This window comes from Lolium perenne, chromosome 2 (assembly GCF_019359855.2).
Source record: "Lolium perenne isolate Kyuss_39 chromosome 2, Kyuss_2.0, whole genome shotgun sequence".
Lineage (NCBI taxonomy): Eukaryota > Viridiplantae > Streptophyta > Magnoliopsida > Poales > Poaceae > Lolium > Lolium perenne.
The window spans coordinates 268,144,646-268,164,030 of record NC_067245.2 but is presented as its reverse complement, the minus strand read 5'-3'; the positions used below and the strand labels follow the sequence as shown (position 1 = coordinate 268,164,030).

Genomic DNA, 19,385 nt, shown 5'->3' with positions numbered 1-19,385 from the left:
TCTTGCTAGCGCAATATATTATGTTTTCCTAAAAAATCATAAAGCAACCCAAACAAAATGAATATATTTCAAAAAAGCGATTGAAATAGATTTGCAAGAGTACAAAAAACCATTAAACATTGAAGATCCCAATAAAAAAATAGCGCGATAATTCAGTACATCACCATTTTATACTACTCCCTTTGTTTCTAGACATAAGGCATGTAGTTTTCTTTTTTGATAAATAGGTTTGACTTTTAAAAAGGTGAAATTTGTACCTATTTTCTAGTATAAAAAAATTATAGTGTGGATGGTGATATATACTCCACCATGATAAAAAAAGGTTTGACATGAATTTCTAGCACAAATTTTTTTAAGTCAAACCTATTTTCTATAAACTGGGTCAAAGATAAATAGGTTTGACTTAAAAAAAATTAAAAGTCAAACCATGCAACTTTTGACCAAGTTTTCACAAAAGATCATTACCTACAAAATACAAGATCAGTCTCATTAGTTTCATCATGGAATATATTTTCGCAGGATATTAATATGACCTCGTATCTATTGATAGCTTTTTTCTAAATTTTTTGATTAAACTCTACTTGGCTTGACTTTTTTTTATAAACTATACATTAAGTCTTATTCATTGGAATGGAAAGTGTGCATATGTATAGAGGGAGTACTTTTAAATATGTTATTTAAAAGTTTACTAGCTCTAAAGATACAACAAGAACAGCAACAACCACCAATCCTTTTGTTCCAATTACGTTAATGTAGCACCGTTGAGAACGCCTTGGATCAAAGTCAACATTACGGGCGGCAGCCACGAGAGCCATCTGTTTTCCCCTAACAATGCGCACGGCAACACCCAGGAAGAGGCTAAATTAACGCTGCATATGCGCGTATCGCCCCCTCTCGTTGTTCGCCAACAAGGGATCGCAGCATCGGCCAGCATATGTGTCGTCAGTTGTCACGGCTAGCTCCTGATGGAGACAGAGCTGGCTTCTGACAGAGGGATATGAGCCTAACACACGTACAGATTACGTAGTTCGTCGTATAAAAGGGCATGCTCCCAGACCGATAAAATCTCAAGCAACAAAGCCATGGAATGCTTTAGGTTCTCCTTGATCTCCCTTCTTCTCTTCCTCGCACTTGTCACCGTGGAGGGGGCCGGCGATGATCGCAGCACGTTCATCGTCCACGTGGAATCCCATGCGAATGTTTTGGGCACTGCCGACGACCGGACGGCGTGGTACCAGTCGTTCGTCCCCAACAATGGTCGGCTCCTCCACGCGTACCACCATGTCGCGAGCGGCTTCGCAGCTCAGCTCACGCAGCAGGAGCTCGAGGCGATGTCTGCAATGCCCGGGTTCCTCAGCGCAATCCCCGACCAGACGTACACGGTGCTGACGACGCACACGCCCGAGTTCCTCGGGATGAACGTGGCGCAGGGGAGACGGAACTACACGTCAAAGTTCGGCGCCGGCGTCATCATCGGCGTGATCGACACCGGCATCTTCCCCGATCACCCATCCTTCAACGACCGCGGCATGCCGCCGCCGCCGGCCAAGTGGAAGGGGCGTTGCGACTTCAACGGCACCTCCTGCAACAACAAGCTCATCGGCGCGCGCACTCTCGTTGCTGCTCTCAGCAGCCAAAACGGCACTCGGGTGCCACCGGTTGATGACTTTGGGCACGGCACTCACACGGCGAGCACCGCGGCGGGAGCGGTCGTGCCGGGAGCTAACGTGCTTGGCCACGCTCTGGGCACCGCCGCCGGCATGGCCCCCCTTGCGCACATCGCCATGTACAAGGTGTGCTCGGAAGAAGGATGCGATGGGTCCGACATACTAGCCGGTATTGACGCCGCCGTGGGCGACGGCTGCGATATCATCTCCATGTCTCTCGGCGGGCCGTCCATCCCATTCCACCAAGACCCTCTTGCCATCGGGACGTTCGGCGCCATGGAGAAGGGCGTTTTTGTGAGCGTGGCAGCTGGAAACTCCGGCCCGGTCGACAGCTCTATACTAAACGACGCTCCGTGGATGCTGACGGTCGCCGCGAGCACCATGGACCGCTCCATTCGTTCGACCGTGCAGCTAGGGGACGGGGCTTATTTCCACGGCGAGACACTCTACCAGCCAGGCGATTCCCCCAGCGTCTCATACCCGTTGGTCTACGCGGGTGCGAGCGGGAAGCCACTGGCCGTGTTTTGTGGACACGGCTCGATGGAAGGCTTCGACGTCAAAGGCAAGATCGTGCTCTGTGAATTTAATAGAAACATCTCGGCGGTCATCCAAGGTGGGGAGGTTATCAGTGCCGGTGGCGTCGGCATGATTTTGATGAACCAGTTTTTCATGGGATACAACAAGTTAGCACAGGCGCACATCCTCCCAGCGTCAAGCGTCGACTACTACGCGGGCGACGCCATTAGATCCTACATCAACTCCACGGCGAACCCGATGGCGCGTATCAGCTTCGAGGGTACGATACTCGGCACGACTCCCGCTCCGTCCATCGTCTTCTTCTCGTCCCGTGGGCCTAGCCTTCAGGCCCCCGGCGTCCTGAAACCCGACGTCACCGGCCCCGGAGTGAACGTGCTCGCCGCCTGGCCTTTCGAGGTCGGCATGCCCTCGGGGCCGATCCTACCACCTAAACCGTACTTCAACATCATCTCCGGCACCTCCATGTCAACACCGCACCTCGCCGGCATTGCGGCAGCGATCAAGAGCAAGCACCCGGACTGGTCACCGGCGGCGATCAAGTCGGCCATGATGACAACCGCTGATATCACCTACCGCTCCGGCTATCCCATACTCGACGAGCAGTATGCGACGGCCAGCTTCTTCGCCACGGGCGCCGGGCACGTCAACCCGGCGAAGGCCGCTGACCCTGGCCTTGTCTACGACATCTCCCCTGACGACTACCTCGGCTACCTCTGCAGCATGTACACCAGCCAGGAGGTATCGGTGATCGCCCGCCGGCCGATCAACTGCTCGACACTCACGGTGATCGACGACAGCGTGCTAAATTACCCATCGATAACGGTCAAGATCCCGGAGACGTGGAACTCGACGACGCGGATCGTCGTCCGGCGCAAGGTGAAGAACGTCGGGGAGGTGCCTTCGGTGTACTACGCGGCGATCGACCAGCCAGACGGCGTTGCAACCGTCGACGTGTACCCGCGCGTGCTGGAGTTCACCGAGGCGAACCAGGAGAAGAGTTTCTCGGTTGTTGTGTCGCCGGGGGATGGCGGTGCGAGTGTGGTGCAGGGGGCACTACGGTGGGTGTCTGAGATGCACACTGTACGGAGTCCCATCTCTTTCATGTTGCCCTGATATTTAGAGGGTCGGCCTGTGTATCAAGTCTGGACTTGACAAGCGCAGGTCGGTAAAAAAACAAGCTGCCGGAAACTAGGCCAGCCGGCCGGATAAAACAAGTCTGGACTCGGCATCACGGGGCGTGCCTACTGTAATAAAACTGGTCAGTCTTCGAGAACAAACCGATGAGTACGTGCATCGCCCTAGTTGAATGCTCGTGCTTTACCATGGCGTCTTAATATTTTTTCATACTGACCAAATAATCGAAGTAATCATTTGCATGCACCAAGATGTAGAAAACAAGAAATTCATAGCTATGGCATAAGTTAGCTATGGTCATAAGCATGTGTGCCTAATACCAAAAACAGAGATGCAATAGGATGATGGTTTCCTAGAACAAAATCCATTTGCCGAAAACACAAAACTATATAGTGTTGTTAGTTCTCTCACTTCTTCGAATAAAGATTAAGTCAAACAAAAAAGAAAAACCAGAAAACATTTGACCAATAGAGGTACCGAGAGTTTTGGTTTTAAGCCTTCTTCCTCGTGCTCCCTTGAATTAACCCTTCAGGTTCTAAGCCTCCTCATGCGACCGGGCTTGCAGAACATACAGTAACAACTGCAGATTAAAGTCTTGTGAAGTATGTGGTTTTATAAGTTTCATAATTCTATCATTTACAAAAGAGAGTACATCATTCCTATTTTACAGTGTACATATAGTAACATAAGTTCATCTATCCATGAAAATAATCAATCATAGTGAAGCATAAACTATCATCACACTCAAATTTGACTCTAGAAAAACTAAATTGAAAATTTGAAACCATTTGTGTAAGTAGTGTACAAAGTTTTATCATATTGCTTCTGCTGCTATTTGCATATATCTATTATTTATTTTGATGCAGTATTTTTCCTATTTACGTATCGAAGCTCATGAATATATCTCAAAGCTCAAAAGTCTATTGTCCAATTCAATATTTACTTGACAGATACTTGACTGGATACAACAAAACAGAAATATCTTAAACCGTAAACTCGTTGAGCTAAGAACTTCAGTGCAAAAAGGGATTGTACATATAATGTGTGATATGCATGAAACCAAATTTCTCTCTGATACATCTCAAATGCATCTACTTTTCCAAGTACTTTGCTCGATGATTTGCTCCGGAATCTCATCATACTTGGATAAAACTGCTGAATCTGACGTTGTTTTAAGCAAAAGTCTTCTTGCTATTCTGTTTTCCTAGGAAATAAAATGGAGGAAAAAATACCACGCAGGTTTTTCACCAAAACAAGGAGCTTGGGCTTCTAAATCACACGAGAGGGGCCACGAGGCCCAAAAGATCACAAGTGGCACACCCTAGGCCCTTTCGGCCCTAGAGCGTCGACTCGGCCTCTCCTTTGGCATACCCGCATATATACCTGAAAAACTAGGTATCCAAGAGGAGAGAACCTTTCGCGAAACAGAGCGCCGCGATCTTCATTTCGGGGGTCAGATTGGTCCTGCTCTCCACTCCGGAGAGGTTTCAAGGTCTTCTTCACTATCATCGCCATCAACGTCATCACCAACAACTATGTGCTCACTCTCCATCATCATGTGTGAGTAGTTCTCTGTAGTCATGTGAGGTGGAAGGGGATTGGATGAGATTGATCATGTAATCATCAATATGTATCGAGATTTGAGGTGTTTGTCTTGAGGATATTCTTGTATAAATGTTGGTACACCTTTGTTATATTTAATGCTTGTTGCTAGGGCCCGAGTGACATGATTTCAGTACTGAACTTCTATTGTCCCATCATATATATATGAGTTTGGTATCTATATATCTTCAAAGTGTATTGGCTATTATTGTCTTGAACCTGCGAACCCTAAAGTGATAGTTAGGGAAAACAATGGGAATACACGATAGTTTGAGGATATTGTGTGTTCATGAAGTGTTAATGCTTTGTTCCAGGGTATTCAAAAGGATAGACCTTGATTGCATGTAATTCCTAGTTGGCCCAAGTGAAATGGGTAGACAAGACAATAGATGTTATGTAAATTCTCTTGGTTAATATGCATAACTATATTTGGATCACACATCTACACATAATTGAATTAGAGATGAATGCCATGTTATTAGTATTATATTATATGATCAATATCATTCATGCAACACCCCATTATCACCTCATGTCTATGCCTTTAGCCATTGAAAATTACACATCACTACTTTCGGTGTAAACTAGAAATCTGTTGCTATTGTTTACTGGTTATTTAGTGCTTTGAATCAACTGTTATAAATCACCACTTTATTTGTTATTTTATTGATATACACGTGTGGTTGAGAGTGATGTCTCAATTGCTAAAGTCTTATTCATATTCTTGTGTTCCCCTTGAGTCGAACTATAAATTGGGGTAATACTTTCCATCGAAGATTTCAGCGATCCCCTATATTTGTGGGCATCAAGACATTTTGTGGCTCCGTTGCTGGGGAACTTAGCTGTATTGGTAAGACCACTTGTTATCATTTACTTGATATACTTATTTATTTCTCACCTGGGAAAGGATAAGGATTTTGCTAAGAAGGTTATTGTAACTTTCGCTGCAAGGAGAGGTACAGATTTTCCTTCTAGATCACACTTTTCGCCTAATGCTGCTACTACTCCTGTTATTAAAAAGAAAACTACTATCCTAGCTAGTTCACCATTGGCTAGGATGACTACTAGTACTGAAAAAAAATTGTTGGATGATGTCAAGGATAAAGAGGGAATGACTGATTTATCCAAGTCTTTGTCCAATGATGATATAGAATCTAAATATTATGAAGATGAATTTTATAATGAAAATGATATTACAACTAGCCCTAAATCAACACCTTCTGAAAAAGATATTGCTTTTACTGAAGCTTTCATGAATCTTGATTTATATGATTTGGATAAATTTGATGGTAGTTTGAGTACTTGTCTAGGAGAGTTATTCCATGTGGCTAGTAAAACTTATGGACCTGCAATTTACATTAAAGATTAAAAAATATGAGTTCACTGTTGACTCTGAAATAATAGAAAGGGTTGAAACATCTAAGTTCTATGGTAAAGAAGAAGAATTCCCATATGAACACTTAACAAATCTTAATGATCTATCTTGCCTATTTGGGAAAACTGAAATCCAACAACGCTATTACTTGTTGATATTGTTTCCTTTCTCTTTGGGAGGAAAATAAAAAGCTTGGTATAACTCATTAGGTCCAAATTCAATGACTAGCAAAGAGGCGTTCATACACTTGTTCTATAATAGATATTTTCCTTCTAGTAAACTACATGTCATGATTGATGAAATTTGTAACTTTGCGCAAAGTAAGGAGGAGAGTATTCCTAAAGCTTGGGAGAGATATTGTGCCCTTCAGAGGAGATACCCTGATCATGGCTTTAAATATAATTAATTGCATGATATATTTTTACAATGGAATAACTGAAACAACTATATCTTATCTAGACTGTGTTGCAGGTAATATATTCAGGCACATGACTGTTGAGGAAGCTAAAGTACTATTGAATACTATTACTTAGAATATAATGATTGGCATATTGTAGTATAGTCTTCATTCTTTTCTTTGGTGAGGGAGTTCATCTTTCCAGTGGATGATCTTTCCACATGCCATTGTGAGTGGCTATCTTGCATATCATTTAACAGTTTTGTAGCTATCTTGATTTCCTTTTTTCATGACTATGCCTCTGGTTGCATTATTAAGCATAGACTTATAAATGGGATTACGGTGCATGATAAAATAAATTGAGTATTAATCATTCTTTCATCCCATGGTTGGGACAGTTTTTTATTGCTCCTTCATCCTTTTCCATGTAAGAGCTAGTGACGCGTGGTCTTCTTGTCTAAAGCCTCTAATATTAGAACATAGTTGTATAGTTTTAACAGGTGGGACAAACTTAGTCATGAATATATTGTAACAATCTTCCTATGAAGTGTTAGTGCCTCTAGGCAATGCTAACAACCATGCTTTAGCTTTCTCTCTAAGTGAAAAGACAAAGAAGGGGAATTTCACCTATCAGGATTCACATTTTTTATGCGTATCATTTCGAATATCTCATTAAAAATATTTACGTGCCTACCTGCATCCTCACAAACAGAAGCACCGAACTGATTCAAGAAGTTAGGCTTAATTTCATATTTTTTCAAATCTACACCAGGTTGACTTATAGGTGCACAAAGATAGTAATCATTGGGAGTAGCAAACACCCACATATTCTTTGTTGACATACCTCTAATTTTATATGTGTTTTCAAATAGAAATAAACAAGTAAACTAAGAATAAAAAGATAAACTAATATTTTTTGTTTTTCAATTAAAAAATAAAACTTCTAGCAAGAAATAAAATTAAAACAAAAAACCAAAATATTTAACAAATTCTCTAATGACCTCATAAGAGGTAGCTATTTCTTCTCCCGATAACGGCTCCGGTAAAAAAGGTTGATACATCCGATCCGATTTATTAGGTTGTAGTGTTATTATATTATGTTTTTTTCCTAGAGACCTAGGTTTATCAAATCCTTGGGAAGAATGTTATTTGAGTAACATCACTTGAGAAAGACTTTGAAACTTTGGTTATCTTTTCACTAGAAAAAATGTTTTCTTTTATTTAGTTATGTATCGATGGATGCAGATAGGCCAAGGTCAATGTTTTACCTATAGTTGTGCAGAGAAAAGTTGAGATATAAAATAAAGAACACATGTGTCATATGCATAATACAGATGCGTAAATATAGTGGTCCTAATAACATCATAGGTTACTTGTGGCATACACTTTGGATCAACACTGAGGCCTCGAAGCAGTGCAAGGGAATCACAATAGAAATCTATTAAGATCTATGACTTCACTGGTAGTCCATAAATAGTAACCACCGCCTACCGATAACCACACTCTCACTTGGGTATAAGAATCGGATCATGCAACTATTACCACTTTCACCATAATACGTTTATCAATGTTTGCAGAGGGTGCCTATCAAGTGCTAGGATTGAGGCAAAAGATAATAGATGGATCATGAGTAACATACTATACAATATCCCATATATGAAAGAGATGCACTTTTTTTTGCTGCCAAGCTAGGCCTCGGCCCTCAGCATTTGGGGACTAATCACACATGATTGGATCAACAATCAAAAACATTGTATTTTTAATTATTGAATAGATGAATAGTAAATAGTCATATAATATCGCCAATCACAATGAAATCAATATTACGAAGTATATGAGAGGGGAGATGGTGATGGAGATAATGGATGGCGATGACGTCGATGGTGGCGGCCGCAGAGCATCGATCAATGGAGATGGAGATCTAACTTGTGGTGATGGAATGATGCTCTGCGGTGTTTCTTCAATGTCGTTGATAACCTAGTGCCATTCACAATAAATAATCGATTTAATGAGACGGAGCTACTGACACACCATACAGTCACCTGTATGGGCGGCGATGACCGTACTACCGGTATCTAAAGCCTCTATTGATTATCTCTGAAGTCCGGTTGACTTGGTGATATTCCCAGCTCGTGATTCTTCCTTAAGTGACCTTGATTTCCTCCTTTAAGTGTCCATTTCCGCATAGAAATACATAACCCAAGGGATTTGCACATCGATGCAAAAGTTAGTGATTAGTGGCAGTTCAGAGAGACATTTCCATCGTAATGGTGGATATCCAAAATAAGCGACAATAAAAATGAGTGTGTTTTATCACTCATCATACAGACAGTGATTTTGCACATAATGCAAAAGTTAGTGGTAGAGCTTCAGCAAAATCCTAGCGGACTAGGCAGCAAGAGTGCACATTTTTTTCCTTTATAATTGGAGCCTTAGCAGCCAGCCTAACAGGATAAGTGGGACCAAGGTCCATGCTTATCAGGCAGATGTCTGGTCGACATAATCCGCGACACGGAGTAGTGTGTTAGCTTTCTAGTAGGTGATAGGGTGGATGACTTCATCGCAAGGCAACCAGTTTTGCTTCCTCACTTGAGTATGCTCGCCCATACGAACCTAATGTATCCTTCTAAAGAGAAGTGAAAGCCACGAGAGGAGAACTCCTACAATGTAAAAAAGCTAGGGTATTATTTTCCTCTATCTTCAATGTTTGGTGTCAAGATCTTACCCTCTTTTGATTCTGTAATCAGAGCCAACCCGGCGGTTTATCCTACTGTATTTCTTGATCGAGTATGTGTTGCTATCCTATTTGGAGGATGCGGGTGTTTGTCCCCAAAGGGCAGACTCTAGGGGGGCTAAAAAAAGCAGAAACCTGCATTCCTGGAGGCGATTGAGGTGCTGAAGACGGGAGGTTTTACAACGGTGATGTCGGTTTCTATCTTTGAGGAAACCGGCATTCATACGACTAGACTTACAAATGTCGAATCTATTCATTTTCCTAGAGATGCTTCGTTAGATAAACCTCCAGATTTTATTCTTCCTTTGTCATTTGACAATGTAAGTGTGTTTAATTAGTAATAATCACAGAAGTGTCATGTGGTTTTCCTTAAAAAGAAAAAACTCACACAACACTACAAGGCCGCAGTTCAGAAATCCCAGGCCCAACAAAGCAACTTTTGAAAGTGAACATATATGGGCCAACACATCAGTCCATCAAGTGCTTAAATTACGTTCTGGTTTGATCTTGGTATGAAGTTTGTTTTGGGTTCGTAGCAGCATGTACCAACAAAGGGTTGGAATATCCTGGCAGTTCAAGAAAAATACTACTAGCAGCTCTGTCAATGTGGTACTGGTACACTGGTAGTACAATCCAAATTAAATTTATTTAAGTCACAATTCACAGGCTCACAGCTCACCTTATACAAACAAGATAGTATACTATTAGTTCTCGACCGGACCAATGCTACTAGTAAACTACTAGTTCAGTTGAAGAGATCAGCCGATGCAGGATAGTTTCTGAAGGCAAATATAATTGTTGCTCTTAGATTAATTTGATCCCACGTTGGGATTATATAGTACAGGAGACTTGGCTGCTAAGGTAAATAGATTACAAATAAGGTAGGACTCTTTGAGTCGGTTTGCTCTAGACGTGTCCTAATCATAAACGTCTAACACCCCCCCGCAGTCGGAGCGGGAGCACCGCGGACGTTCAGGCTGGAGCGGAACTCGGTGAAGATAGTCGATGGCAACCCCTTGGTGAAGATATCAGCGTACTGCGAGGATGTGGGAACATGGAGAACACGGACATCTCCAAAGGCTACACGCTCTCGAACAAAATGAAGATCAATCTCCACATGCTTAGTGCGTTGATGTTGAACTGGATTCGTCGAAAGGTAGACGGCGGAGATGTTGTCGCAGTAGACCACAGTAGCTCGCTGAAGTGGGCGACGGAGCTCAGAAAGGAGCTGACGTAACCAACATGCTTCAGCGACGGCATTAGCGACTCCACGATATTCTGCCTCCGCACTCGATCGGGAGACAGTTTGTTGGCGCTTAGATGACCAAGAGATCAGATTGTCACCAAGGAAAACCCCATACCCAGAAGTCGACTTGCGAGTGTCGGGGCATCCAGCCCAATCGGCATCAGTATAAGCAGTAAGTGATGTTGGTGATGAGCGATGCAGCTGCAGGCCATAGTCGACGGTGCCGCGAAGGTACCGGAGAATCCGTTTGACCGCATTAAGATGCGGCTCTCGTGGGTCGTGCATGTACAAGCAGACCTGCTGAATGGCATAGGCGACGTCCGGGCGGGTGAACGATAGATACTGGAGAGCACCCACCAAGCTCCGATAAGTGGATGGATCAGCGACGGGGGCGCCAGTAGCGCCAAGCTTGGACTGTGTGTCAACCGGAGTGGAGCATGGATTGCACTCAGTCATTCCTGCACGGTCGAGGACGTCGAGGATGTACTGCCGTTGAGAGAGGAACATGCCAGTAGGAGAGCGCGTAACAGCAACACCAAGAAAATAGTGTAATGCTCCAATGTCCTTGAGAGAGAACTCGCGCTCTAGAGCTGTGATGGTGTGTCGAAGGAGCTGCTCAGAAGAGGCTGTCAGCACAATATCGTCAACATATAGCAGCAGGTAAAGTGTCTCCGTGTTGCGTGTGTAGATAAACAGAGAGGGGTCTGCACGGGAGCCGACAAAGCCAAGTCGTAGAAGATGGTCGGCGAAGCGGCTATACCAAACTCGCGGTGCCTGCTTAAGCCCATAGAGAGACTTGTTGAGGCGGCATACATGGTCGGGCTGGGAAGCATCAACGAACCCTGACGGTTGTGCACAATAGACTGTCTCAGCGAGAGTACCATGGAGAAAGGCATTGTTGATGTCGAGCTGATGGACCGGCCAGTCTTGAGCGACGGCAATGGACAAAACTGTCCTAACAGTTGCCGGCTTGACGACCGGACTGAAAGTCTCACCGTAGTCGACACCGGCGCGTTGGGTGAAGCCCCGGAGCACCCAACGTGCTTTGTACCGGTCTAAGGAGCCATCTGGTTTGAGCTTATGACGAAATATCCATTTGCCAGAAACAATATTAGATCCAGGTGGTCTAGGCACAAGATCCTATGTCCGATTGTTTTGCAGGGCTGTAAATTCATCGACCATTGCAGCATGCCATTGAGGATCCTTCAGAGCACCACGGTAGCTTTTCGGAAGCGGACTAAGAACATCAACATGCAGATTAAGGCGATCAACAGGCCGAGACATACCACGTTTGCCACGAGTGTACATATTGTGAGTATTCTCGGCAAGGGGAGTGCCAACCGGAGCCAGTACCACGGGAGGAGGGGGAGGTGGAGGTGGGTTAGGCGGAGGCGTGGGTGGCTGGGTGTTAGGCTGAGGCATGGGTGGCTGGGGTGGAGGGTTTGGGAGGATGGGTGGCAGCTCATCAAGGAAGGAGAAATCAATGGGAGTAGGTGGTGTGGATATTTTGGAGAAAGGAAATGAATTTTCATCAAAGACAACATGACGAGAGATGATAAGTTTGTGTGTGGAGAGGTCGAGGCAGCGGTAGCCGCGGTGAGAAGAGGAGTATCCGAGGAAGACACAGGCGGTCGTGCGAGGAGCGAGTTTGTGAGCTGTGGTAGCGGAGAGGTTAGGGTAACAAAGACATCCGAAAACCCGAAGTTGGTCGAGAGGAAGGGGGAGGCCATAGAGAACCTCGTTTGGGGTGCGGTGCTGAAGGGTTTTAGTGGGGTGAAGGTTGAACAAGAAAGTGGAAGTGTTAAGAGCTTCGACCCAATATATTGGAGGCATGCATGCTTGGAAAAGAAGTGATCTAACCATGTTGTTTGTAGAGCGAATGACACGCTCGGCTTTACCGTTTTGGGGGGATGTGTATGGGCAAGACATGCGTAGAGTGGCACCAAGGGACATGAGAAATGTGCGGGCAGCACTATTGTCAAATTCACGACCATTGTCACACTGTAGGGATTGAACTGTTGTATGAAACTGAGTGGATACGTAGGCGAAGAAGTTTTTGAGTGTTGGGAAAGTTTCAGATTTCATGCGTAAGGGAAAAGTCCAAAGGTAATGAGTGAAATCATCTAACACAACTAGGTAGTATTTGTAACCGGATACGCTAGGAAGAGGGGAAGTCCACAAATCGCAATGGATTAGTTGAAAAGGTCGAGTAGTGTGAGTAGATGATGAATCAAAAGGTAGACGCACATGTTTCCCTAATTGACAAGCATGACATAACTGATTATCGGTAGCATTTTTATTACAAGGAAAAGAAAAAGCACTTGCTAGGTGCGACAAAGCTTGACTACTAAGATGTCCTAGACGACGATGCCACAAGGTTGCTGATGATGTGGTGGTGGAGAGTGCGTGCGCAGTGGAGGCCGGCAACCAGAGGGGGTAGAGGTCACCGGAACTATTGCACCTGACGATCTCGGTCTTGGTGCGGAAGTCCTTCACAGAGAGACCAAACGGATCAAACTCAACAGATAGGAGATTATCAGTTGTGAATTTACGAACAGAAATAAGATTTTTAATTAGGTCAGGTGTAACTAAGACATTGTTAAGAGAGAACGAATGGGTAGGAGATGAAAGAGTGGTATGGCCGATGTGGGTTGTGGGAATAGTTTGGCCATTGCCGACGATGACATGTGGGTAAGGAGAGTGAGATGTGAGGATGTGAGAGAGGTTACCCTGATTGCCGGTCATGTGAGCGGAGGCGCCTGAGTCCATGAACCACTCATTCGAGGATGGTGGTGTCAGGGACATGGTGTTGAAAGCCTGCATGAGTTGGGCTTGGTCGAAGGATGGCGGTGGTGCGGTTGGATTGTATGTGGATGCAGGTGGCAGGGCGGATGGCATCACTCCTGGCGTCCATGGTATAGCTGCTCCCGGTGGCCATGGCATAGGTGATGTAGAGCCATAGGGCCATGGAGGCGGCGCCGATAGCATGGCATGATGAGCCTGAGGCAGGCCAAGAGGAGGTGGCCGTGGCGGTGGTCCTGGCCACATCTGGATTGACCCAGCCCAAGGGTTCTGCATCGACGGCCATGGAGTCTGCGGTCCCTTCCCGGATGTGTTGGGGGTGCCGCCGCGTTGTTGGGGAGACGCGGAGTGGACGTAACGGCACCGTGCGCCAAAGCGACAGGTTCCAAAACGCTGGAAGTTGCGGCAGACTTCCGGGCGCCGCGGAGGTCCCGTATTTTTGGCAGGGCCACGCGGTGGTGGAGGCGTGGGGGCTCCGCGCGCGACGAAGGCAGACGGGGTTGAGGATGACTCGGACTGCTGCTGCAACGTGAGCTCCTCGAGTAGTAGAGATGAGCGGACGTCGAGAAACGGCGGAAGGGGACGCTGTTTCAGGAGCAACGTGCGCATGTACGCAAGCCGAGGTCCGAGACCGCGAAGCGTGTTCTGGACTAGGCGTTTGTCGGTGATGGTCGTGCCTAGCGCATTGAGCTCGTCGGAGAGAACCTTCTGCTTGCGGCAGTAATCAGCCACGGTCAGGGAGCCCTGTTGGAGACCGTGGAACTCTTGCTCGAGGTAGGAGGAGCGGGTGTCCGTGTTGTCGTGGTAGATGTTGGAGAGGCGCGTCCACAAGGCGTGTGCAGGCAATGGCGTCGTGGTGTCAACGATCATGGCGAGAAGCTCGGGCGCGACGGCGCTGTTGAGCCATGACCGGACGATGGCGTCGTTGCGGACCCACTGTGGCGGGGGGTCCGTGGGGTAAGTATCCTCGAGGAGATGATCCTCGAGGGCGTATTTCTCAACAGCGTCGGAGAACATGCCGCGCCATTGGAGGTAGTTGGAGGTTGAAAGCTTGAGGGTGACCGGCACGACGGCACGGATGCTGGGGAGTGCGGCCGCGAGCGCCCAGAGAGCGGCCTTGGCGGTGGCCTCGGCGGCAGCGGCCGCGAGATCAGCGGCGGAAGGCTCTGACGGCGCCATAGGAGAGGATCAAGAAAACCCTAATCTGATACCATGAAGGCAAATATAATTGTTGCTCTTAGATTAATTTGATCCCACGTTGGGATTATATAGTACAGGAGACTTGGCTGCTAAGGTAAATAGATTACAAATAAGGTAGGACTCTTTGAGTGAGACGTGTCCTAATCATACACGTCTAACAGTTTCGACAGCTTGCTAGTTTATGCGAATTTAGTCGGCCGATTGGCGTCGCGTTAAGCTGGCGCAGATACGTGACCATTTCAGTGGTCGGTCTGTTCTACACTTCTACTAGAGTGCCTGAAGGGCTTGTGCGCGACGAAGAAGCAATCGACTAAGCTCCCCGTGGACACTTCCTGTTGCCATCTAGCTCCCGCGATAGCGAAACAGGCGGTTGTCGCGCCACTCCTAACAGTTTGCCTTGTGCAGCCGGCCGCATTTGTGCTGGTTTTTATGCGCACGCCAGTGTATGTCTAATTTCGATTGAACCTCGATCTGGGTACTTGCTAATTCTTAGTCGACCGATAATTAACTTAATTTTTAGACATTTAGATTACCCCGTGATACATGCTAGACATGAATTGTAACTTGTAACATAGGTGATAGGTTGCAACCGAGAAAATGCATCGGATTGTTGGGGTTCATGGTTAGTGCTAGTCATGAGTTGCAAAACTAGAAAAATATTTTGAAACTTAGATTTTTTCGTAAGTCATGTTAGTCATGAGTTGCAACAAAACGTACCACTGCGATTTTTTTTAAAAGAAACACTAAGATTTAATAATATCACATGATTGGGTATTTAGTCAATTCTCAATCGACTAAGAATTAGTCACACTCCAGAGATAGAACATGCAACGTCGACGAAACAAGGGTCATGTAAAGAATTTTATTTTTCCTTCAAAGAAGACAAACAGATCCAAATTTGTTAAGCCAGTGAATACCGGATTGTGAATTTCCATCCGAGACAGAAAACAGTGTTCAGTTCATCATCTTACCGTGTAATCTCTCATGCAAGAGGTGTGACCGCGGAACTCTCCTCGAGCGAGTTCGACCACTCGGTTATGATCGCCCGATCAGACCAAGTCAGTGCGAAGATAAGCCACCAGTGGATGGAGAGGAAGGGAAAATACACACACTATAAACTAATCAATCGTTCTCAGTTGGGACACATACAAGTTTCGATTTATTTCCAGCACGGAGATTCCCAAGCAACCAAATCCGGCCAAGTCCATAACCAGGTCTTCTCGGCCACGCGCGCAAGCATCTCCCGACATTTGCACGGCTCCAAGGCTCCGATTGCCTCCGAAATCAGAGCCGGCCTTTGCCTGCAGCCAACATGTATAAATATGGCAATGCAGAAGAGCAGAGGCACGCACCAGTATACCAGATCAGAGCAAGTTATCCATGGAGAGCTTCAGGATGTCCTTCCTCTCCCTTCTTCCCTTCATCCTCCTGGCCCTTGTCTCCGTCGAGGGCGCCGGCGATGAGCGCAGCACGTACATCGTCCACGTGCAACCGCAGGCGAACCACCTGTTGGACACGGCCGACGACCGGAAGGCGTTGTACCAGTCGTTCCTCCCCGTCCATGGCCGGCTCCTTCACGCATACCACCACGTCGCCAGCGGCTTCGCTGCCCGGCTGACGCAGCGGGAAGTCAAGGAAATGTCCGCCTTGCCCGGGTTTGTCGCCGCCCTGCCGGACCGGGTTTACAAGCTGCATACGACGCATACGCCGAGATTCCTCGGGCTGAACTCGCTGCAGGGCACGAGGAATACCTCGTACGGATTCGGTGACGGCGTCATTATCGGGGTGCTCGACAGCGGCATTACTCCCGACCACCCCTCCTTCAGCGACGCCGGCATGCCGCCGCCGCCAGCCAAGTGGAAGGGGACGTGCGACTTCAACGGCCGTTCTAAGTGCAACAATAAGCTCATCGGTGCTCGTGTTTTCGACACCGCTGGGAACGGCACTGCCTCCTCTACCGGTGCGCCGCTGTCGCCGATCGACGACGACGGGCACGGCACGCACACTTCTAGCACCGCTGCAGGAACGGTCGTGCCAGGCGCTCAGGTTCTTGGCCAGGGCAGGGGCACGGCGTCCGGGATAGCGCCCCGTGCGCACGTCGCCATGTACAAGGTGTGCGGGGAGGACTGCACTAGCGCCGACATTCTGGCCGGCATCGACGCTGCCGTGGCTGACGGCTGCGACGTCATCTCCATGTCCCTTGGAGGGCCGTCGCTCCCGTTCCACGAGGACAGCATCGCTATCGGCACGTTTGCCGCCGCGGAAAAGGGACTGTTCATCAGCATGTCAGCCGGCAACTCCGGTCCAAACTACACCACGCTGTCGAACGAGGCGCCCTGGATGCTCACCGTCGGTGCGAGCACCATGGACCGTTTGATTAGCTCCAGAGTGCACCTTGGAAACGGACTCACCTTCGACGGCGAGTCAGTCTACCAGGCAAACACCTCGGCGGCCGTCTTGTACCCGCTGGTCTATGCGGGCGCGAGCTCCACCCCCGACGCGCAGTTTTGCGGCAACGGCTCGCTGGACGGCTTCGACGTCAAGGGCAAGATAGTGCTCTGTGAGCGTGGCAATGACGTGGGGAGGATCGACAAAGGTGTCGAGGTGCTGAGAGCCGGAGGCGCCGGCATGATTCTGACCAACCAGTTCATTGACGGCTTCAGCACCATCGCCGATGTGCATGTCCTCCCGGCGTCGCATGTCAGCCACGACGCTGGGACGGCAATCCTGGACTACATCAAGACGGCGGCCAGCCCGATGGCGCAATTCACCTTCCGAGGCACAATCCTTGGCACGTCGCCGGCTCCGGCTATGACCTCCTTCTCCTCTCGTGGCCCCAGTACGCAGAACCCCGGCATTCTGAAGCCAGACATCACGGGACCTGGCGTGAGCGTACTCGCGGCATGGCCATTCCAAGTAGGCCCAGCATCAGCGAGCAGGCAGAACGGCCCTACTTTCAACTTTGAGTCTGGAACGTCAATGTCAGCGCCGCACCTCAGCGGTATCGCCGCGCTGATCAAGAGCAAGTACCCGGAATGGTCGCCGGCGGCGATCAAGTCTGCCATCATGACAACCGCTGACACCACCGACCGCTCCGGCAAGCCAATACTCAACGAGCAGCACAAGGCTGCCGACCTTTTCGCCGTTGGAGCCGGCCATGTCAACCCCGACAAGGCCATGAACCCCGGTCTAGTGTACGACATTGCTCCCGCCGACTACATCGGCTTCCTCTGCGGCCTGTACACGGACAAGCAAGTCTCCCTCATCGCGCGTAAGGCGGTGGACTGCTCGGCCGTCAAGGTGATCCCCGAACGCCTGCTGAACTACCCGTCCATCTCCGTCGCGTTCCCCGCGTCGTGGAACTCGACAACTCCGATGTTGGTGGAACGCACGCTGTCGAACGTCGGAGAGGTGCCGGCGGTGTACTACCCCCAGTTCGACCTGCCGAAAAATGGTATGAACGTCAGTGTTGAGCCGGCCTCGCTACGGTTCAACAGCATGAACCAGATGAAGACCTACACGGTGTCCGTCTGGCCCAGGATGGGCAGTTCTTCCGTGGTGGTGCAGGGCGCGCTTCGGTGGGTGTCGGACAAGCACACTGTGAGGAGCCCTATCTCAGCCACCTTCGAGGGATAATAGAGCATGATCTTTATCGTAATAGTCATTGTGTATGTCAAGTGCATGTTTTGTCAAACATATAAACCACGCAACAATATTTACTCCCACAAATTGTTGTAAGCTGTAAAACTCTAGGGTTTTGGTGCTAAACGGTCTACCCTCTATTGCTCCGTTTTATCGATGGTGCCCGCTCACGGTGCATGTGGATTACAGACCATTTCATTCACTAGATTCTCCAATAAAAAAAATGATAAGTGTGTATGGAAATGATATCCTAAATTACTACAAAGCACACCAATCATTTTTACTAGTAACATATCTAGTGGGGCACATGGTATTAAATTTTGCCGTAAAAAAAGGTGAAATGTAAGAATTACAATATTGTATCTTTTAACAATGGTGGAACTAGTGGCAACCGGACATCCATATGGAATACAATTTTGACCCAAAAGGAAACAAGAAATTGCTAGTCAAGCTCCCGAAGACCAACATGCTTAGAATAAGTAGGAGGAAATTACTTGAACTATCATAACCGGATTATCAGTAATGCTACACCTACAGAATTTTTTTACGGGCAAAACTTACAGACGGGACGTGGTTCAGCCCGGTTGGTGCGCTAGCAGCGGTTGTTTCCGATTTTTTCTCATCTAGTTTTACGATGGATTTGATGGGATTCGTAGCATAGAAAACAAAAATTTCCTACTGCAAGACGAATAAATCCAAGATCTAATCTATGGAACACCCAAGATCTAATCTACAAGATCGGAGCAACGAGATTGATATGAGACTAACCCTCGAAGATTTCCAAAGCCTACGAGATTAGATCTCGTTGTTGGTGTAGACGATCATCCCCAGTGCTGCAATCCGGCAGCACTTCCGTACTCGGTCGCGCGTACGGTGTCGATGAAGCCCCTTCCTCTTCCCGTTCTAGCAGGCAGCGGAGGTGTGGTAGATCTCCACAGAATCCCAGCAGCACGACGGCGTGGTGGTGGTGTTGGTGGAGAAGAATTGTTGCTGGGCTTCGCCTAAGCCTACGCAGCATATGGAGGAGGAAGAGAGGGGGGTGGCCAGGG

At 47.5% G+C, this 19,385-nt stretch overlaps 2 protein-coding genes and 1 long non-coding RNA gene across 3 annotated transcripts; 2 read left to right on the top strand and 1 right to left on the bottom strand.

Moving 5' to 3' along the window:
• Positions 1-1,082: 1,082 nt before the first annotated feature.
• LOC127329381 (subtilisin-like protease) lies at positions 1,083-3,317 on the top strand. Its single transcript, XM_051355907.1, has one exon. The coding sequence runs from the start codon at positions 1,083-1,085 to the stop codon at positions 3,315-3,317; it is 2,235 nt and encodes a 744-aa protein (XP_051211867.1).
• A 9,634-nt stretch (positions 3,318-12,951) lies between these two features.
• Positions 12,952-14,290, bottom strand: LOC127329382 (uncharacterized). Its single transcript, XR_011751121.1, has 2 exons — positions 13,422-14,290; positions 12,952-13,182 (listed from the first exon to the last, which is right to left on the bottom strand). It is a non-coding gene; the product is annotated as an uncharacterized lncRNA (long non-coding RNA).
• A 1,603-nt stretch (positions 14,291-15,893) lies between these two features.
• LOC127335975 (subtilisin-like protease) lies at positions 15,894-18,423 on the top strand. The gene has a single exon (XM_051362713.2). It carries the CDS (start codon positions 16,075-16,077, stop codon positions 18,328-18,330), a length of 2,256 nt encoding a protein of 751 aa, XP_051218673.1. The 5' UTR covers positions 15,894-16,074; the 3' UTR covers positions 18,331-18,423.
• Positions 18,424-19,385: the final 962 nt, after the last annotated feature.